Source organism: Enhydra lutris, unplaced genomic scaffold, assembly GCF_002288905.1.
Source record: "Enhydra lutris kenyoni isolate GAN:26980312 unplaced genomic scaffold, ASM228890v2 scaffoldscaffold2, whole genome shotgun sequence".
In the NCBI taxonomy this organism is placed as follows: domain Eukaryota; kingdom Metazoa; phylum Chordata; class Mammalia; order Carnivora; family Mustelidae; genus Enhydra; species Enhydra lutris.
In genome coordinates, this window is record NW_019154086.1 from 68,738,546 (window position 1) to 68,760,826 (window position 22,281).

A 22,281-nucleotide genomic window follows, 5' to 3' on the forward strand; every position below is an offset into this window, starting at 1 on the left:
CAGTGTCTGTCCAAGTTTCCCAACACCATTTGTTGAAGAGACTGTCTCTTTTCCATTGGACATTCTTTCCTGCTTTGTCGAAGATTAGTTGACCATGGAGGTGAGGGTCCATTTCTGAGCTCTGTATTCTATGTCAGTGATCTGTGTGTCTGTTTTTGTGCCAGTACCATACCATCTTGATGATTACAGCTTTGTAATAGAGCTTGAAGTCTGGAATTGCTATGCCACCAACTTTGGCTTTCTTTTTTAACATTCCTCTGGCTATTCAGGGCCTTTTCTGGTTTCATATAAATTTTAGGATTATTTATTGTCTTTCTTTGAAAAAAATTGATGGTATTTTGATAGGGATTGCATTAAATACATAGATTGCTTTAGGTAGCATAGGCATTTTCACAATATTTTTTTCTTTCAATCTATGAGCATGGAATGTTTTTCCATTTCTTTGTGTCTTCCTCAATTTCTTTCATTAGTACTTTATAGTTTTCTGATTATAGACTCTTTGCCTCTTTGGGTAGGTTTATTCTTAGGTATCTTATAGTTTTGGGTGTAATTGTAAATGGGATTGACTCCTTAATTTCTCTTTCTTTTGTCTTACTGTTGGTGTATGGAAATGCAACTGATTTCTGTGCATTGACTTTATATCCTGAAACTTTACTGAATTCCTATATGAGTTCTAACAGTTTTAGAGTGGAGTCATTTGGGTTTTCCACATATAGTATCATATCATCTGCAAAGAGTGAGAGTTTGACTTCTTGGCCGACTTGGATGCCTTTTATTTCTTTTTGTTGTCTGATTGCTGAGGCTAGGACTTCTAGTACTGTGTTGAATAGCAGTGGTGATAGTGGACAGCCCTGCCGTGTTCCTGAAATTAGTAAAAAAGCTCTCAGTTTTTCCCCATTGAGAATGATATTTGCTGTGGGTTTTTCATACCTTTGATGATATTGAGGTATGTACCCTTTATCCCCACACTGTGGAGAGTTTTAGTCAAGAAAGGATGTTGTACTTTGTTAAATGCTTTTAAGCATCTATTGAGAGGATCATATGGTTATTGTTCTTTCTTTTATTAATGTATTCTATCACATTGATTTGCAGATATTGAACCAACCTTAAAGCCCAGGAATAAATCCCACTTAGTTGTGGTGAATAATCCTTTTAGTGTACTGTTGGATACTATTGGCTAGTATTTTGGTGAGAATTTTTGCATGTGTGTTCATCAGGGGTATTGGTCTGTAATTCTCCTTTTTGATGGGGTCTTTGTATGGTTTTGGGATCAAGGTAAAGCCTCATAAAGTGAGTTTGGAAGTTTTCCTTCCATTTCTACTTTTTGGAACAGTTTCAGGAGAATAGGTATTAATTTTTCTTTAAATGTTTGGTAGAATTCCCCTGGGACGTCATCTGGCCCTGGGCTCTTGTTGGGAGATTTTTGATGACTCCTTCAATCTCCTTACTGGTTATGGATCTGTTCAGGTTTTCTATTTCTTCCTGGTTCGGTTTTGGTAGTTTATATGCTTCTAGGAATGCATCCATTTCTTTCAGATTGTCACATTTGCTGGTGTATAGTTGGTCGTAATAATTGTTTGTATTTCTTTGGTGTTGGTTGTGATCTCTCCTCTTTCATTCATGATTTTGTTAATTTGGGTCCTTTCTTTTTTCTTTTGGGTAAATCTGGCCAGGGGTTTATCAATCTTATTAATTTTTCAAAGAACCAACTCCTAGTTTCATTGATATGTTCTACTGTTCTTTTGGTTTCTATTTCATTGGTTTCTGCTCTGATCTTTATTATTTCTCTTCTCCTGCTGGGTTTAGGCTTTCTTTGCTGTTCTTTCTCTAGCTCCTTTAGGTGTAGTGTTAGGTTGTATACTTGAGACCTTTCTTGTTTCTTGAGAAAAGTTTGTATTGCTGTATACTTTCCTCTCAGGACCACCTTTGTTGTGTACCACAGATTTTGAACAGTTGTATTTTCATTTTCATTTGTTTCTGTGAATTTTTTCAATTCTTCTTTAATTTCCTGGTTGACCCATTCATTCTTTAGTAGGGTGCTCTTTAGCCTCCTTGTATATGAGTTCTTTCCAGCTTTCTTCATGTGGTTGAGTTCTAGTTTCAAAGCACTGTGGTCCAAAAATATGCAGAGAATGATCCCAGTCTTTTGATACCAGTTGAGACTTGATTTGTGACTCAGGATATGATTTACTCTGGAGAATGTTCCATGGGCACTAGAGAAGAATATGTATTCTGTTGCTTTGGGATGGAATGTTCTGAATATATCTGTGATGTCCATCTGGTCCATTGTGTCATTTAAAGCCTTTATTTCCTTGCTGATCTTTTGCTTAGATTATCTGGCCATTTCAGTAAGGGGGCTGTTAAAGTCCCCTACTATTATCATATTATCGTCAATGTGTTTCTTTGATTTTGTTATTAATTGGCTTATATAATTGGTTGATCCCATGTTAGGGGCATAGATATTTAAAATTGTTAGATCTTCTTGTTGGATAGACCTTTTAAGATTGATATAATGTCCTTCCTCATCTATTATTGTGGTCTTTGGCTTAAAATTTAATTTATCTGATAAAAGGATCGCCACCCCAGCTTTCATTTGGTGTCCATTAGCATGGTAAATTGTTTTCCACCTCCTCACTTTAAATCTGGAGGTGTCTTTGGGTCTAAAATGAGTTTCTTGCAGACAGCATATCAGTGGGTCTTGTTTTTTTTTTTTAATCCATTTTGATATCCTGTGTCTTTTGACTAGAGGCATTTAGCACATTTACATTCAAGGTAACTATCAAAAGATATGAATTTAGTGTCATTGTATTGTCTATAAGGTGACTATTACTGTATATTGTCTCTGTTCCTTTCTGTTCTATTACTTTTAGGCTCTCTCTTTGTTTAGAGGATGCCTTTCAATATTTCCTGTAGGACTGGTTTGGTGTTTGCAAATTCTTTTAGTTTTTGTTTGACCTGGGAGTTTGTTATCTCTCCGTTTATTTTCAGTGATAGTCTAGCTGGATATAGTATTCTTGGCTGCATATTTTTCTCATTTTGTGCTCTGAATGTATCATGCCAGTCCTTTCTGGCCTGCCAGGTCTCTGTGGATAGGTCTGCTCCCAATCTAAAATTTCTACCATTGTGTGTTACAGACTTCTTGTTCTGAGCTACTTTCAGGATTTTCTCTTTGTCACTGAGACTTGTGAGTTTAACTATTAGATGACAAGGTGTTGACCTATTTTTATTGAATTTGAGAGGGTTTCTGTGTGTCTCCTGGATTTTGATGCTTGTTCCCTTAGCCAAATGAGTGAAATTCTGCACAGTAATTTGCTCTAATATATCTTCTGCCCCTCTCTCTCTTTTTCTTCTTCTTCTGGGATCCCAGTTATTCTAATATTGTATTACTTATCTCTCGAGCTCTCCCCTCATGGTCAAGTAGTTGTTTGTCTCTCTTTTTCTCAGCTTCTTTATTCTCCATCATTTGGTCTTCTGTATCACTAATTGTCTCTTCTGCCTCATTTATCCTAGCAGTTAAGAGCCTCCATTTTTTATTGCACCTCATTAATAGCTTTTTAGATTTCAACTTGGTTAGGTTTTAGTTCTTTTATTTGTCCAGAAAGGGTTTTTTTCTTCCCCCCTCTGGAAAGGGATTCTCTAGTATCTGCTATGCTTTTTTCAAGCCCAGCTAGCATCTTGATAATCGTCATTCTGAACTCTGGTTCTAACATATTACTAATGTCCGTATTGATTAGGTTCCTAGCCGTCAGTACTGCCTCTTGTTCTTTGCTTTTGAGGTGAGTTTTCCTGCCTTGTCATTTTACCCAGATAAGAATAGATGAAGGAGAGAAAAAATACTAAAAGGGTAGCAAGGACCCCAGAAAAATATACTCTAAGCAAATCAGAAGAGACCTGAAATTGGGGAGAAAAGAAAGGAGAAAGAAGGAGAAAAATACACACACACACATACATATATATGCTTATATATATATGTACACATACATATATATGCTTATATATATGTATATATATGATTTAGAACAGAGCCACACACTTGATTTTGGGTGTATTTTGGTCTGTTAGAAGAAACTACCTTCCCAAATTTTAAAGAAAGAAAAACATATATAGAAAGAAAACATATAAAGAATGAAAAACATATGTATACAAAAATAAACATGATGAAGGAATGGAATATGACTGTAAAGATGGAAATGAAAAAAGATTCTAAAAAAGAATTGATAAGACAAGAAGTTGGTTGAATAAAGAAAAAAAGAAAGAAAGAAAGAAGAGAATGTGATTGGCCTGGAGACTAGAACAAACCCATACATTAGATTTAGGGTATATTTTGATCTGTTAGAAGAAACTGTATACCAAAATTTTAAAGAAAGTAAAATTTACCATGTATACAAAAAATAAGGTTAAATACAATAGAGGGACAGAGTATTATTATAAAAATGAAAATTAAGGGGCGCCTGGGTAGCTCAGTGGGTTAAAGCCTCTGCCTTCGGCTCAGGTTATGATCCCAGGGTCCTGGGATCGAGCCCCGTATCAGGCTCTCTGCTCAGCAGGGGGCCTGCTTCCTCCTCTCTCTCTGCCTGCTTCTCTGCCTACTTGTGATCTCTGTCTGTCAAATAATAATAAAATCTTTAAAAAAAAAAAAGAAAAGAAAAGAAAGATTTTTAAAATGGTATTGATAAGATAAAATAGGTTAAAAAGGTTAAAATAGGAAAGAGGAAAAATTAACAAAAATAGAGTAAGAAAAAAATAAAATTTAAGAAATTTAACTTTGAAAGACTAAAGAATCATGGAGGAAAAGCCATGAATTCTATGTGCTATGTTCCCCTATGTCTGGAGTTCCGCTGTTCTCATTAATCTTGAACTTGGTCTTCACTGGATATTCTTGTTGATCTTCTGGGGGAGGGGCCTGTTGCAGTGATTCGCAGATGTGTTTGTCCTCAGTGGAACTTCACCGCCCTTGCCAGGGGCCAGGCTAAGTAATCTGTGTGGGTTTGCCTCTGTAGCTTTTGTTTCCTGAATTCTTTGCATACAACTTTAGAGGACGGGAATGAGGATAGCGGCCTCAAATTTCTAGCCCATAGGAGCCAAGAGTTCAGAGCCCTACTCCTCACTGCACCCGCAGAGAAAAACAGTCAATCACTCTTGTCTCCCTGGTCTCCGGTTGCACTCTGTGCTCTCCCATCCTGTGACCAAGTGTTTCTGTCTCTGGCACACAACCCTGTTTGGAGTCTCCAAACCCAGCAGATTCCTACAGCGTGCTCCCGCACTGCTCCTCCCAGAGAGGGAAGGAAGGAGTCTCCTCAGATCTGCCATTTGTGGGGTCACTGCTTGAAGAGCAGTGGCCCAACGATGCCAGAAATCATGGTTTATGGCAACCCTGAGGTGAGAGCCCACTCCTCGGTTCTGTCTCTGCAGCCAGCTTCCCTACTGTAATACTGGGGGCTCTGCCACTTTCAGGTACCCCCAGTCTTTCTGTGACCCTGAGGGTCCTGAGACCACACTGTCCCCATGAGGGCCCCCCCTGCCGCCACCGGAGCAACATCCCTCAGTGGAGTAGACTTCTAAAAGTTCTGATTTTGTGCTGTGCTTCTCTACCGCTTGCTGGGAGCCGGCCCCTCCCCCCATGGACTATTTTCCTGTATGTTGCCTCGGATTCACTTCTCTGCACATCCTACTTTCCAGAAAGTGGTCGCTTTTCTGTTCTTAGAATTGCTGCTATTCTTTTCTTTGATCTCCTATTGAGTTTTAGGTGTTCAGAATGGTTTGATAACTATCTAGATGATTCCTGGGACCCGATGAAATTTAGATCTCCTACTCCTCCACCATCTTCAGGATGGGAGCTTCTTGAGCACAGAGCTATTGGCTCTTTCACTGCTGAATTCTCAGGTATCTGGAACATGATAGCTGTGCAGTAAAGACTTGCTAAGTGAATAAGAACATGTTCTTGCTCTTGTTTCTGACATATTTTTCACCTCTTCTTCCACCTTTCTTCCTTACTTTCTTTTTAAGGATGAGCTTTGGAGGATCCAGGAGAAGCTAGAATGCTACTTTGGCTCCTTGGTTGGCTCGAATGTGTATATAACCCCTGCAGGATCCCAGGGCCTCCCACCCCATTATGATGATGTGGAGGTAAGAGGAAGAAAATTGTTCTGCTCAGGGAAGGAGTCATTGCGAGTGACTGAGTTAGATGTTGGGATTCAGTTCAGCTCCCTGTCCTTCTTGCTGTGTGGTCCCAGAGATCTTAACCTCACCTAGATGTTGGGTCAGATCAATTCACCAAACTGGTTTCCTGCTCCTTCTCAAAGGGGAGAGGTGGTTCCTAGGTTTACTAATATAAAGAGCTACACACTCCTATGAACAGGTATTTATTGAGTCTGTCTATAGAAAAGCGTGATTGGCTTTTTCTCTAATTTCACAATGTAAGGGTTTAGTAAAGTGAGGTCACAAGTAATCCTTACATCTGCTTTCATTTTGTCCTTTTTCTGGAGCTGCCAAAAATAGATAATTTTTTCCATTTGTGAAATTCTCGGGGCAGCTTGAACGAAGGTCATGGTTTCACTTAAGGTCTGGCCCCTTGACAAGTGTTGGTTCACTGTCATGTGGCTGCCAAACAAGTTAACTCTTTGGCCTAGGGAGTCTGTTGCTTTCCTTTTTTGCTAAGACAGGTTATGAACACAGAGTTATTAGTAAAAAGCTCCTTTTCGCCCCTTTGAAAGCACTTTCATACCAATACATTGCCTAAAAGTTTTTGGTTTTGTTGTTAATATTTTAAGCAGAACTTTGAGATACCTTTGGCTGAATGAAGAATAAAAAACTTGAAGAGTTCCTGTCTGCCAAAGATGATATTCAGGATTTTAGACCCTGAGGAATATATGAAGCTTGGCTTTTCCATCAGAGATTATGGGCTTTCAGCTGTCTGATGGAAGATTTAAAGGCAGGAGATGAGGGGATATAAAGAACCCAGTGAGGCTTTATTACAGTGAAGAGAATGAATATCCTTCCAGTATCGGGGCTCATGATTACCTGTTTTTAAAAGTGGAAACTGGCGGTGGCAACTTTTAAGTGTAGAGTGAAATGCCTCACTAATCTCTCATTTTTATTTTTTATCTGAAACTTGTAATCCATCTGCGCCTTTGGAGGGCTAATCCTCTAGCACCGCTCTGCCACGTGAGTTGTCAGGAAGCTCACTGAAACTCCTGGGCCCTGTGGCTCTCTGTAGGTCTTCATCCTGCAGCTGGAAGGAGAGAAACACTGGCGTCTCTACCATCCGACTGTGCCCCTGGCCCGGGAGTACAGCGTGGAGTCCGAGGACAAGATTGGGAGGCCGACCCACGAGTTCACGTTGAAGGTACAGGACTTCCGTCCTGGCTGCTGCTCCTGACACAGGTTTCAGTTTGGGTTTTAGTGTGTGTTCAGTGGTCCCTGTGAGAATATATGCAAGAGTGTGGGGTCGGGCTGGCTCTCGCTCGTTAGCACGTGCAGCTTCTTTTTTGTTTTTTTTTTTAAAGATTTTATTTATTTATTTGACAGAGAGATCACAAGTAGTCAGAGAGGCAGGTGGATATAGAGAGGAGAAAGCAGGCTCTCTGCAGAGCAGAGCCCGATGTGGGACTCGATCCCAGGACTCTGAGATCATGACCTGAGTCAAAGGCAGAGGCTTAACCCACTGAGCCACCCAGGCACCCAGCACGTGCAGCTTCTAAAGGAGACTTGGTGTTTGTACCTGTAGAACGACTGAGGAAATGTTAAGTTCATTTTCCAAACAACCTGTCTCCAAATATAATCCAAGTTCAACACGAATGGATTGTGAATTGGCTGATCACCAACTTCTCCAGAGTAGAAGTGGGAGGTTTGGCCTTGGGCGGCTTCACCAAATCTAAGCCAGCCCTCGGGACCTGGCTATAGCTTACTTAGGCAGAGCACAGCCAGGGACCCCTTAGTTTTTTTTGTTGGTGAAATTCTAGCATGACCCACTTTCCTCCTGATAGTACAGTAGACTCTCTGAACTCCCTCGCCTTCTCCCTGTGTATAGTCACCAAAAGAAGAGTAGTAGTCTTTTGCATATAGTAATTAAGGAATCTTCCTCCAGGAAGCCAGGTGGCTTGATCATGGTGACTAGTTCGCTGGCCTCTTGCTATAGAGAGTCTGTCTTTGAGCAGTTAGCCTGGCTAGGATCACAGCCTATCCCTAGCAGGTGAGACTTCTGAGAAAAAAATCATAGAGGGATAAGAATAGGTTCGTAATTCAACTTTATATGTTGAATTAAGATAAAATAGCTCAAATCATTCCAAAAATTCTACCAACCTGATAGACTTGCATATAGTTATTATTGTTGCATTTCTTGTGTCTTGGACTTGTAATTAGTTATTACTCAATACTTTATGGCCCTTTCTTGATTTCAAAAGCTTTTCCTGTTTGCCTGTGACTGGGAGAAATAATCTCCTTTTGTAGATGTGTGTTTATATTACAGGAGATTTGAATAAATACAATTAAAGGTACTTTTTTTTTTTTTTTTTTTTTAAGTTCTTGGTCAGCAGTCAGCAAACTATGGCCCATGGGCCAAATATATGCCCTGTTGCCTTTTTTTTGAAAATCAAGTTTACTGGAACACAGCCACATCCCTTTCTTATTTGCCATCTAGGGCTGCCTTCACATCGCACCTGCAGGGTTGGCTGGTTGCCATGGAGATCACGTGACCTGCGAACCACAACTATTTACTATGGAGCCCTTTAGAGAAAGAGTTCCCCAACCCTCTCTCTTGGTGAAGCATGTCTAATAGGCTCTTGGTTGATTATTTTTAGGCCATAGACTAAGCTGTCCATGGTGTCTGAGGCCAGCGCTGAGTTACCTAGCCTGATGACTGGCTACTTGCTATGCCCAAGAAAGTTGGTCTTCCTAGTGGTCTTCAGGTATAGATGGTGTGGGTTCTGGGAGGCAGTTCTGGGAGACTGGGAGGAGGTGTGGTGATGCCCATTAATCACACCCATCCTGTCTCAGTTCATTAAGAGCAGCCCTGAGTCTCCTGGGAGGAGAAACAAGCATTGTGTACTATGGGTTTTTATTCAAGTTGCATGTCTATATACATGTGGGGTTTAAATCAGTGATGCTCTTCAAATGAAATCTTGTGTAAATGCCCAGTGTATGAAACAGAGAAGCTGAGTCACTCTGGGTGGGGAGGGCATGAAGGCCACAATGAGGGTCACCAAACCCAGGGTCTCAGGATGAAGACCCCCTCCTACGATGGAAACACCACTCTGGTTTGGGATCTGACACACCTAGGTTTGAATTCAGCTGCTGTTACTTAAGAGCTGTGCATTCTTGGGCATCTTATTTATCTCAGTCTCAGTTTCTCCTTTTTTGAAAAGGAGATCCTAATAGTTACCTTGTAGGTTGTAAGAATTAAAAAATATGTTTCAGTGCCTCTTTGTAATGAAACTCCTTGGAAGAGATGGCTCTATGTCAACATATTTATTGCTACTTATCAAATTCCCACAAATTCTCACAAATTCAGTGGCTTAAAACAACACAGATTTATTAACTTACAGTTGTGCAATTCAGCAGTACAAAAGGGATTTGGTTTCACTTGGCTGAAATCATGTGTTGGCAGGACTGATTCCTTCCAGGGCCTCTAGGGGAAAATTCATTTCCATGCTTTTTCCAGCTTCCAGAGGCCGCCTGCATTCCTTGGCTCATGGCCCCTCCTCCATCTGCAAAGCCAGCAACGCAGAGCCTCGCCTTTCTCCCACTGCCATCTCTGGTTCTCTCTTGCCGTACCCTCTTCCACTTTTAAGTACCTGTCTGGATAATCTGGAATAATTTCCCTGCCAGCAGCCTTCATTGGCCTTGTCCATGTGCCCTAAATATTCATAGGTGCCTGGGGTTAGGACGTAGACAGTAGGGACCCTGTCACCATTCCTGGTCTTCTTTCCTGCTCTTGGGCACTCCTCCCACCAGGCTTTCCTCCATTCCTCCAGAACCATTCTCCCCAAGGTTACTGGGGGCCTCCATGTTGTCAAGACCAGTATAGTGCTTACCTCTGAGTCTGCATCCAGCAGCCCCCTGTCAGCCTTGCTGGACACAGTGGGTCATTCCTGCCTTCCTCACTGGGCTTCCGGGATGCCACCCTCTCTTCTCTTGCCCACCTACTGGCTGTTCTTCATTCTCCTTTGCTCTTTTGCCCTCAGTCTTTGCGTCTCTGAAAGTTAGGGTGCCAGGGCTTATTTCCTGGACCTCTTTCCTCAATCCATACCTACTCCCATGGTTTTAAATTCCCTCTAGACTGTCATATTTTCTGTGCTATGTTCTGTCTCTAGCCTACGTATCTAAACACTAGACTTATATCCAGCTACCTACTTAATATCTTCACTAAAAAGGTAAAAGATATTGCCAATTTAATATTCTGCAAAGTAAATTCCCATTTCCCACCCTCTCCCTAGCCTCCTTTCCTGTAACTGGCTCTCCATTTTCCTGCTTGTTCAGGATAAAATCCTTGGATGTGGATCTATACAAAAGCCTCCTATTTGGTATCCCCACTGCAGACTTTTCTGACGTAGCAACCATATGATCCTTTCGAGTTCCATTAAACCCTTTGCCCAGACCTCCTTTTGAGAGCCATTGAACCCTTTGCCCTTTCTTTTAAATCTAGAATAAAAGCCGAAATCCTTAAAACAGCCCAGAATGCCCCGTCATCTGGCCCCTCTGCTGCCTTCTCACTTCATCGCCCATCATTTCCACCCTCACTACTCTCCTACCACGTTGACCAATGCTTTTCAAAGGTGCCAAGCACATTTTCAACCTCAGGACCTTTATGCTGCTCTTCCCTCTCCCTGGAATCTTTTCTGCCCAGGTAGTCCCATGCTGGCTTGCTCATTTCCTAAAGTCTCAATTGAAATGTCATTGTAGCAGAGTGAGGTTTCAGTGCCCATCCTGAATAAAAATGGCACCCATTACCCCAGGCACACCCTGACCCCCCACTCCCATATGCTTCATTCCTCTCCTTCCTGCTTCTTTCATTTTCATTGCATTTACCACCACTGGACCTTATTTATTTACTGCTTTATCTGCCTGGCTCCACTAGAATGTTTTTATGGTATCCGTTGACTCTTCTTTCTCCTCAAATGTTTGCTCTTTGTCTTGAATGAACTACCAAAGGGCAGGCCTTGTTTTGTTTACCACTCTATCCCCAGTGCCTAGCATGGTGCCTGGCAAGGGACGAGGATGGAGATTGGTTAGTCAGATGTTTGTGGTATGAATAAATGCACAAATGAAGGTCCCATTCAGAGGGGTGATGCAGAGACAGTGAGTGAGTGATAGGTATAATTGTGAGTAAAGCATTTGCTTGAAGGAGTAATTTCCCTGTCATCTTGGTGTCATTCGGGGTGCATGAACCACCAAGATAGCGCTCACGAATATGTTTAATTGTATATTGTTTCTTGCTTTAAGGAAAATCTTAACATTAAGAAAGGTTTTGTTTTGTTTTGTTTTGTTTTGTTTTGTTTAAATCTGCTATTTCTTGAGCTGCCTCTGCAGGGCCCATGCTCTTCACCAGTGAGCTGACTGCTTCCTGTGGTGGCAGATTTTTTTTTTTTTTTTTTTTTTTTAATCCAGGTGGGATTAGGGAGGGTGTAGCCTCTGGAGTGATTTAGGAAGGATACTTCTGTCCCCTGGCTTGGGCGAGACCTGGGACAGAGAAGAGGTTCACCTGCCCAAGAGAGTGACTAATCTTCCCTCACATCTAGTTTTTAGGTTCAAGAAAAGGGTTAAACATTCATTGAGCCTCTGTTGTATACCTGATGCTTTGGTGGCTTAGGCTCTGGGGAATACATAAAGGACCTTGACCCTGCCTAGAAGAGCTCACCAACTTGCTGGGGGCGGGGCGGTGGCAGGTAGAAGAGTAATTACAGTACAACCTCCTGCCGTCATGGCTCCAGGAACTCTGGAGATGTCATCTCCTTTAATCCTGAAAATAAGTCTGTGATTGTTGGGCCGGTGCCTCTGTTTTATAGGTGGAGGAGCTGAGGCTTAGGGGGGTTCAGTAATTTCCTGGGGTCACTAGCCTGTAAGTGGCAATGTCTGTTTGACTGTAAGGCTCCTACTCTTCACTCCACCACTTGAAGGGTAGACAGGGGAGGGTGCAGGCTTCCCGGGTGTCACCTGCTTGATCCCTGGATTGGGGCAGGACAGTTTCAGTGTACCTGCTCTTAGCTTGTGAGTAAAGAAAGTGGGTACTGAAACCCTCTCCAGGTTTGGGGTTCACAATGACAGGCTCACAGGCATGGTGAAGCTAGACTAGTGGGACCCCAGGAGCCCAGCACACAGACCACCTCAGGAATCACAAAGTAGGTTTCTAGAATGGAAGACTGAAACCCAGAGCCTATTTTTGTCTCTTTAAGACATGGAGGATTGAAAAGACACCCTCCTTATTAACTCCCTTCTCTCTTTATTTATTTATTTATTTATTTATTTTAATTTCCTTCAGCCAGGTGATTTCCTGTACTTTCCCAGAGGGACCATTCATCAAGCGGACACTCCTCCAGGGCTGGCCCACTCCACTCACGTGACCATCAGCACCTACCAGAACAAGTAAACACTCTCCTCCCAGCCGTCCATCCCAGGGAAGCTCAAGTTGTGGCCCATGGCAGCCACATGCAGAAGGGAATGAGGGGGTTGGCCACTGCTGTCCTGTTTTTTCCAACCTCAGAGGTTTCCTTCAGGCTCCCTTGCTAACTTCCATTTCCTTTATAGAGTCCTGCCCATGCTGCAGGTCTATCTGGGGTTCCTCCTGGGAACATCCTGAGCCTAATCGTATAGAACATTGGGAGTTGCCCCATGAGGCTCCCAGAGTTCGGGAAGAAAGAACCACAGCTGCGGTGCTGTGTTAGTGAAGCCAGGCTGGGCTTGTGGCCTCTCTAACATTTTCTTATTACAGTTAAATATTTATAACATAGAATATGCCACTTTAACCATTTTTAACTGTACAATTTGGTGACATTAATTATATTCACACTGTTGTGCAACCATCACCACTGTTTCCAAAACATTTTCATCACCCCACACAGAAACTCTGTATCCACTGAAACCTCCAGATCTCTTTTAAGGGTTCCACTTTTTATAAAGTTCATGAAATTGAGTAGGAAAGGAAGTCTGGAACAGTGAGACCTAAAAGCACATGTGCTGAACACAGTTCTAATTAAAACCGTGTTCCATTTTGGTGAGTGCTGCCTCACAGGACCTGGGCAGCGGCAGCCTCCCTGTGAGCAGTTTCCTGCCAGCAGCCACCTTCCTAGCACCTACCAGTCGTCGCCACCCTGCAGCGTGCAAGCACCAGACCCTGTGCAGTTGCTGGGAATGCGGCCTGGGACTGAAGGCGCTTGGAAAGAACTTGCGCTCTGGAAGTGGTGGTGGGAGGGGAGACGGACTGGGAAATAGTTAGCAGTGGGATAATTCCATCATGGGTGTGCAGAGGAGACTCCTGAGGAGCACAGGGAAGGCTTCAGGAATGACACCCAGGCTGAGTGAGTCTTAAAGGATGAGAAAGCAGAGGTGGGTCAGATGGTCAGGGTAGGAGAGGCATCCCAGTCCCAGTGGACAGCAGGTCCCCTCCTACCTTCAGAGCCATAACCTGCAAAACAAGTAAGCATGACTTCTTCCTCATCTGGCTTTTCTGGGTGACATGAACCCATGTGTTTAAGAGGCTGACCAAAGCAACTAGCTGGAGCCTGGCCTATAGTTAGTGTAGTCGCTGCCCACAAGTAGGCCAAAGCTTGTGTTATGCTTCCTTTATGAAAAAGGCTCTTCTCACTGTCACTAGGCATAGCCAGGAACAGAAGGTCATCGCGGCAGGCTCAAGAAGAGCAGGAAAAATTGGGGGAGTGGGGTCGTAAGAACTGGAGAAGGGCTAGCCCCAGGGAGGCTGGAACCAGAAGTTCATAGTGGGTGTCAAGCAGCTCTGGGCCTTGGCAGCCAGTTTGGCCCTGTGGGTGTCTGTGTAGCTTCTGGTGTCCTGCCGTTAATGTGACTCAGCTACTCCCCCATTCTGGGATTCTCTGTCTTTTGCATTCACTTGATGCCTCCAACTAGTTTTCTAGTCAGTGGCTTTTTGTGCACTTGTTTTCCTTCCTCATCTCCTATTTACTCATACCATTGACTCATCCATAAGCCGTCATCAGTTGCTTATCTGACCTCCCTTTATCTCCCTGAATCTAATAGCTTCTACTTCTGCTAAACTATTTTCTAATCCCAAGAGCAAAGATCTGGTGGGCTGCCCCTGGGTCCCACACGTGCCTTCTCTGGTCAGCAGGGGAGGTGGACAGGCACCGTAATTGAGGAGTCTCAGGTCAGACGCTGACCTGTGCCTTTATCAGTGGTGCTGGAGCTAGAATGGGACAAACTGGAACTCAAGAACCATTGCTCCCCAGAGATGTCCCTGTGCCGTGGGCCTGGTACCCCTGACAGCACTGGCACGGTGAGGATTGGGGCCTTTCCCTAAACCCTCTCAAGGGTCAGTTCCTGGGAGTGTCTGGGATCTGGGACAGCAGCAGGTTAATTTGACGGTTTTGCCAAAGTGAACCCCTCAAGAGATATTAATCTCAAATTTTGGCCCAAGATCCATTCTGACTCTAACAAGAGCACAGAGCTCAGTTTAACTGCAATGACCTCTCTTCATGAGCAACTGCCACACAATTTCACCTATGACCCTGCAAAAGAAGAGCTTCTTTTTGTGCTGGTAAAAGATCTCCAGGAGGCGGCTCATTCAGTCAGATGTGAGGCTGGGTGTAACATTAAGTTGCAAAGTGTGAGGGCACCAAATGGTAGACATCTTAGGGAAAGTGTCACTGATGTGACTTTTGTCTTCTGACACTTTTTTGGAAGGAAGCATAAAAGTGTTAATTTTGCTTACTGAGTGAGAAGCAAAAGTCATACTGTGAATTCCCATTTTTGCACATAGCCAGCAATTTGAAATCTGGTGATACTGAGGGAAGATTTTAAATAGCTAGAAATATTTAAAGAGAGCAACCCCACAGAGTGTTTCTACAGTGGCACACATTTAGGAGTGCTCCAACTGTAAATGGCCCAGACAAATTCAGGTAATTGAACACTGATGCTCATCCCTAGATGTTATTTTTGGCCACTGGATTCTACCCTTCTAGCCCTGCTAGGGTTAACAAGTTGCATATTGACTGTTTTGAAATTAATTGATGTTGGATATTTCACTGAGGAAGAGTGCCCCTCTTTTATAAGGGAAAAAGGAAAATGTAATGTCTAACAGTTCAGATAATGTATAACAGTCCAGGGATTTTGCTGTTACCCTAAACGTATTTCTTTTGGAATTTTTTTAATATAAACTATTTTTTAGGTCCTGTGATTGTTAAAAATTTCCTACAGAGCTCCTCTCATAGACATTTTTGTGTTACAACTGAAAACATTAAAAATAAATTGGGCCCTTGAACTTCCTACTTACACCTGTATAGGATTGTGTGGTATCTTTTAAGAGAAGTCGTGAATTAAAGCCTAGCTTCCCACCTTCTAACTTTCCTCCTGAGTGTCTGGGAAAGGGGAGGGGGAGAAGCAGTGTGATTGATGAAGGCCTTCAAGTTTTTTTGTGCTGAGTAATGTCCAATTAATGGAACTCACTGTGCCTGGGGAGTCAGAATATAGTTTGTAGCTTTGGGATTTACTAGTAATCAGTGTTTTATGTAGATTCCGTGGGTGTTCACAGTTTTCTTTCTGGGTTCATGTTGCAGTTCGTGGGGAGATTTCCTTTTGGACACCATTTCAGGGCTTGTATTCGACACTGCCAAGGAAGATCTGGAGTTCCGGGCTGGCATACCCCGGCAGCTGCTCCTGGTAAGGAGTAAAGACTTGGGTCGGGGGGTGGGCAGTGGCAGCCCGGGCCAGCAGAAGCTGTGGCCTGCCTCCTCTGGACTCCAGGATCCTTCTTCCCACTGGAGTCAAACTCATCTCCTCCTGCGCTGCCTGCATCGATGCGTGGTTTGCAGAGACCGCGGCGCTGCACGTTATGTGGGAGCTGAAGGGCTGAGACTGTTGTGTAGACTGCGTGGGAGCACTAGAGGGCAGGGTGGGAACGCTGGCTGAGGGAGATGCTGAACCTGAGTCCCGTGACAGGGAGAGCAGTAGCTTCAGTCCACAGGCGTGAGACCTGCGTAGGAGCCCCACTGGCCATGCCGGCTGGTGACGCTCCACGGGCTGCCCTGGAGACCAGGACATGCGCGGGAAGCCCTGCTGGAGTTCGGGCCAGGACTCACTTCTCCTTCCAGCAGGTGGACGCCATGGCTGTTGCGAGGAGAAGGTTAAGTGGCTTTCTGAGGACCCTTGCCGACCGGCTGGAGGGCACCAAAGAGCTGCTTTCAGCTGACATGAAGAAGGATTTTGTTATGAACAGACTCCCCCCTTACCATATGGGAGACCCAGCGGAGCTTTCAACACCAGGTGCGGTATTTCAAGGCTTTCCTGGATGGGCTCCTCTTTGGACAGGTGGAAAGTGAGCAGCATTTTAGAATTAAGGTGGACCTAGATCTATCTTTAGCATGTTATGTTTGGATGAGATGTGCTGTTGCTTTAGGGATCGTGCATCTCACAAGTCTTTTTGTAAAGAACCTGCGTCCCAGCATGATGGGGAGAAAGAGTCCTGTGATTGTGGGTGAGAAATGTGTGTATTTATGGGCACTCTGGTATTCACCATCTTCAGGAAGCTTTAAGAACTTGAACACTAAAATAATTCCAGCAAGATTATCTCAAGGATGGGTGAAATGTAAGAATGCCCAAGGTTGTCACTAACATTCCCAGAGTTCCAAGTGACTATTTTGTGACCAGTTTAGGCTGCAAATGACCTAACCCTTTGGATAGGTGGTGATAGCAGGCCATCAGTACAACACTCCTGCAGTGGGACAGATGAATTTAGGACTTGTTACAACAGGGAAGACCACACACTGCTGGGAATTGTGGGGCATCTCAGTATAAGATTTTTGGAGGGATTTATATTTATAGCTTGAGTTAGGTGATTTTTCAGGAGGGTTGAGAAAGCAGGGCTTTGTTCTGGGATGGATGCCGTCAGAAAATAAGGAATCTGGTCTTGTGTAGGCAGGAGGGATGAAATGAGGCTGAGGTGGCAGTAAGGGAGATCAGCGGGACAGGGGCATTGGGTCATTTTTGAGGTTTGGACAGTATTCTTGCTTTCACTTGAGCTCGGACATGATGTTGGACTGGTCTTGCTTCTGCTTCGCCCTTTCAGAGTAGCCTTGTTGAATGTTGGTGTTCTGTGGAATGGTCTGTGTTCAGCAGGAGGACACGGAGACAGGGCTTTGAGTGCCAGGCCAGCTCTCCTGCTGCTTTTCTCCTTCTCTGTAGAGTTGAGACAATTATTTTTACTAAGGTTCATAAAAGCTTCCTTTCTCATGGTTGAGACCCACTAAAATAAGACAATCTGTAAGGTCACCTTTAACATTGATTCCACTTTATAATTTTATAATAATTGATTCCACTTTATAATTTCGTCTTTTGGGGAAGTTTAGAATTTGTTTTTGCACCTGTTCAAAATAGATTTTTACCAACGTATGTATTTTAATCTTTAGTAAAACAGTTTTCTGAGCATCAGCTTATAGCACAGAATATCTTACCAGAACTCTTCCTTGTCTTAGCCGTTAGAGTTTGTAACGCTATGTTCCCTCAAGACTCCTTCTTCAACCAGATGACCCCGTAAGTCTGGTCTCTTTTTAGTGGGTAACTTTTGTATGAAGTTAAATCCAACTTGGAAAGGACTTTTTTTTCTGTGAGCTTAATTAGGTGGCTTTCATAACACAATGCTTGACCTCCATGGATGGGGTAAGTTTCTAGGATTACACAACTAGTCCTTGGTGAGGTGGTGTGGTATGGACTCAGTTGTTGTACTGCTGGGTTTGACACACAGAGCAAGCGGCAGACGGAGGCTGGAACTTGGGGAAGCCAGTGTTGGGTGCAGAAGGTACAGCTACTCTGCTTCTGTGGCCTGGTTTAGATCTGTAAGAATGAGCTCCATAAGGTTGTAAACTGTACTTCAGTATCATAAATATGGGGTAAGCCAATACTAGAGTTGGAGGGCACCCCACATTTGGATTCACTGCACACAAATTTGAGCCTGGGTTTTCTAGTGAAGGCTGGCTTTCCTCCTCTGGGTCTTCTAGGTGGACAGTTACCAAGGTTGGACAGCACAGTGAGATTGCAGTTCAAAGACCACACCATCCTCACAGTAGGGCCGGATCAGGATCAATCTGTGAGTATCCAGAGGGGAGGAGGTCTCCTCTCCTCCCAGGACATTTCCATCACGGACCTCAAGTTATCAAACTAACAGACGGCCCCTAACTTTTCAGACCCGCTGGGCAGCTGTCTGTCCTCCTAACGTAGTGCCCTGACTTTACATCAGAGGGTACCCAGATCTCACTATGCCAAGGATGCCTGCCTATTGGGCATTGGTGGTGGGCCCGCATGCCCACAGATCCCTCCTTCATTTCCCTCATGCAGTGATGGATGCCTGGTCTCTGCCTTCTGGTTCAGGCCATACTGCACTTGCTCAGACAACTGCAGACCCTTCCTTGTTCACACACCTCCCTCACGCACTCTCCCATCCTGTACCTTGCCCAGTCTGTCATTATGTACGATTTTGTTGATGTTCTATCTTCTAGACATGGAGAAGAAAATTTATATCCATAACCTTGCCACCTAGCCCCATGGTTCCTAAAACTGGCATACTGATCCTAGACTCAACTGGAAAACTTTTAGAAATGATAAATTCCTGGGCTTCACTTGATCTGGGTTACAGCTTCCGTATTTATTACTAAAGCTCCCTGCACAATCCTAAGGACCTCGAGCTATGGCTTCACCTTCTTCTTCTTGGCCAGCCATCTTGGGAGGTACTCCATGAGTGACTGGAGGGGCTGAGAGGGGAGCTAGATGTGTGCATAACCAGACTGTCACAGCCGTCAGGGTCACACCTGGACAGGACTGGTTTATAGTATATATAGAAAACCTCAAAACTTTCTTGTATTCTTAAAAAAAAAAAAAAAAAAAAAGGTCCTAGTAACCCTTATCTGAGGTGACAAGGACTGAGGTTCTGGTCACTGTGTAAGATGGATGGACAGGAGTCTACAGTAATTGGAAGTTTTTATAGATCCCACAGCCGGTATTTCTCAAGAGGTAGCATTCACTCTGTGGTGTTCATAAATTGCCAGCTTATAACTGGGAATATCATATATGGATATAAAAAAAGTGCTGGCTGGATTAAATGAAACTTGAATGTTTCATTGATAAGCTGATATGTAAGTAGTTGCTTTTTCATTAAGCCACATTTCTGATGATGCTCTATGAGCTACACTGTTTCATCTTAAAAAAAGACCAGTGCCTATTTGCTATACACAAATAGAAATCTGAGGGATATAGTTTGTGTATATATATATTCTAACTTTGTGCCAAAAAGATTCTTGGTGTTGAATTTTGTTTTGGAGAACCCTCCTTGGTTTGACCTCCTCAATACTGTGTTGTTGACAACTCTTACCTTTTATTTAAGGATGAAACTCAGAAAAAGATGGTTTACATCTATCATTCCTTGAAGAATAGGAGAGAGACACACATGATGGGAAATGAGGAAACAGAGGTCTGTTCCAACCTAAAATGTCTTTCCTGTGATTTGGTGATGGCTGGGAAGAATGTGTTACCTTTAATTTATGGGGGATGTGCTTTCTTGTGACTGCAGCATGGGCTTAATGTTTCACACAATTAACAGAGCCCTTGCACAGGGATGATTAAGTCAGACAGTTCTGTGATATACATACACATATACCAGCTTTAAAAGATACGAGCTGGGACCCGGTAGCCTGGTAGGAAATGTGTAATATAAATATGAAGCACTTCAAATGACTAATTTCTTAGGATATAAACTCAGAGACCTTTTGTGAAATCTGAGTTTTTATGTGGGAATTGGCAAATTCTATACATTATCTAGTTGTAAGGGTACCAAAAATACTGAGAACTGTACAAGTTTTTATGAAAATACCACTTTAATATTTTTCATCTGACTAGTTTATCATTTTTCAGTCCCATGGACTTCGCTTCCCTTTATCACATATGGATGCACTGAAGCAAATTTGGGACCACTCAGCTATTTCTGTCAAGGACCTGAAACTTACCACCGATGAGGAAAAGGAAAACCTGGTGTTATCCCTCTGGACAGAATGCTTAATCCAGGTAGTCTAGTGCCTTCCCAGAATCCAGGGTGTACTGTCTCACAGATACACACATACGCAAAGAAGAGCAATGATTGATGTGGTGCTTTGAGTCAGTCAACTGGGACTGACCTGGTCTTACAACAATTTTCCTCACCTGTGTTACTAATAACATGAGCCGTACCTGTTTCAGGGAGTTAGGCACACAGAAGAAAGGTGTCTCAGTAACAAAACCGTACTTTTGGCAAACTCATTTATTCCAGTGTGGTAGAAAAGGCACAACTCCAATAAATGTATCATTGAAAGTTAAAGGTCGTTACCTGGCTTTGTCGTTGTTCTTTGGAAGAAACAACTTCTTTAAAGAGTCTCGGCCCTACAAAAATCTTTTAAACAATTAACACAAAGAAAAATTTTAAATTTTTTTTTTACAATGAAAATATACATACCTTTGTGTATACACAACCCCCTCCCCCCCATTAAAATAAAGTTACCCTGATAACATAAGTTTCATTAAATACTGTCACACTAATGAAAGGACTCACATCTATGGGCATATGTGAATTTTATAGATGCTGCTTCAGAGATGACAAAGAGCCTGAGATTGAAGGAAAAACATTCAGTATTTACATGGAAAGACCAAGTCTCTATAAAAAATGCTCAAAAAAGTGGGTCTTTGCATTTAAACAATTCACTGTTATTTTACATTCTAAAGTGCTCATAGGCTGATATTTAAAAATATCACTGGAGTATTTAATCTTTCTATATAAAAATAGAGCAGTTTTCTGCTTTTTGGTAAAAGTTTGGGACAAAGGGAACAATTGTCTCAACTTAAGTATTTTTTCCCTCCTGAGTTGGTTTTAAACGTAAGAACTGTATAATTTTTAAAGGTGGTAATGATTACTTGATATCCTACCTGATTTTGCTTAAAAATGGAAATGAAAAACTGAATTTTCAGCCATTAAGTAAAATGGTATAGTCAAGGCTCAAATACTGCTTGGTTTTAATTTAAACATTTTGGAATTTCCCTTTACTACTTCAGGCAGACAAAGAACAATGTGACTAAACAACTCCTTGAGGGCAGGAGGAGGCAAAATGTAGGGTGAGGTCTCAGCACCAGGACAGGTGACCACTGGTTAGTCTTGTCACCCGAAGGGCGTCTATTACTAAAGAGAGCAAGGATGGTCACAAGTTATTTGTGCTTTTTTAGTTTGGCCATAGAAAATATACCAGTATTCGAACCTTTTTCCTGAACAAAGCTGAGGTCCTTCCCTGGGGTCAGTTACAAGTACGAATACTTAACGGTGCTTCAGTTATAAAAGCCTCAGGAGAGAAGAACCTTTAAGGCTTATCTAATACAGCAGCTTAATAGGAAGCTTTATTAATAAATATGTTTTTAGGCATTGCTAAAAAAAAAATTCATCTTCTTGCAAAAGGATGACTTGACCTAAAGGAATTTGTTTCCCTGGGCTTATTAGCACTCACATACCGTCTCCTAGGATATTCATAGCTAATACAGGCTCACAGTCACCAGTGTCCTACAGTGACAGGAGTAGGACTTGTGTCTGGTGGATAGGTGAGAAAACACACACTTGAGGGAACTTGCTCACCACACACTGGAGACCAAGCAGGACTAGAAACTTTCGCAGAAATCAGAACATGCTTTTCACAGGACACTACACAACTGGTAAGAATACTTGAGTGTTTCCATGGTTAAGAGCAATGGTCTTAGAAGCTGGAAGAAAACATCATTCTGCTTAGTAATGTAGGACCGTGAGGATAAGTAACTTCCTTTCTGAGGGATGTGAGGTTCCTTCTTTGCTCTTTCTAGAGATGGTACAGATTCTCTCATAATATTTCAATGTCCCATTTCTGTGTTTCTTCTCCCTCCAGGGGTTGATTTACAATTACATGAGTCTTGTCATAATAATTTCCTCCTAAAATGGGAATTCCAAAAGAAAAGATTATTTGTTCACACAGATGCTCAACAGTATTCAGCCCACTGTGTGGTGGATTAAGACTTCATTTCCAAAGCAGCCTGAAGTGGGAAGCTGAGTTTAAATAAGCTTAGCTA

The 22,281-nt window shown here is 42.8% G+C and overlaps 2 protein-coding genes across 3 annotated transcripts in view; one reads left to right on the forward strand and one right to left on the reverse strand.

Annotated features, from left to right (window-relative positions):
• The window catches only part of LOC111147334 (ribosomal oxygenase 2), a 30,809-nt gene extending 10,265 nt beyond the window's left edge, over window positions 1-20,544 (forward strand). Inside the window, exons 3-10 of the mRNA XM_022503330.1 lie at window positions 6,007-6,126; window positions 7,217-7,345; window positions 12,476-12,579; window positions 15,741-15,843; window positions 16,275-16,446; window positions 18,177-18,265; window positions 19,556-19,642; window positions 20,083-20,544. Coding sequence (XP_022359038.1) covers window positions 6,007-6,126; window positions 7,217-7,345; window positions 12,476-12,579; window positions 15,741-15,843; window positions 16,275-16,446; window positions 18,177-18,265; window positions 19,556-19,642; window positions 20,083-20,241 — 963 coding nt within the window. The 3' untranslated portion in view covers window positions 20,242-20,544. The remainder of the gene's footprint in view (window positions 1-6,006; window positions 6,127-7,216; window positions 7,346-12,475; window positions 12,580-15,740; window positions 15,844-16,274; window positions 16,447-18,176; window positions 18,266-19,555; window positions 19,643-20,082) is intronic.
• The window catches only part of LOC111147317 (crystallin beta-gamma domain containing 3), a 111,625-nt gene continuing 109,790 nt past the window's right edge, over window positions 20,447-22,281 (reverse strand). For both annotated transcript variants that reach the window (XM_022503318.1, XM_022503310.1), the window contains one exon: window positions 20,447-22,144. In XM_022503318.1, coding sequence (XP_022359026.1) covers window positions 22,056-22,144 — 89 coding nt within the window. In that variant the 3' untranslated portion in view covers window positions 20,447-22,055. The remainder of the gene's footprint in view (window positions 22,145-22,281) is intronic.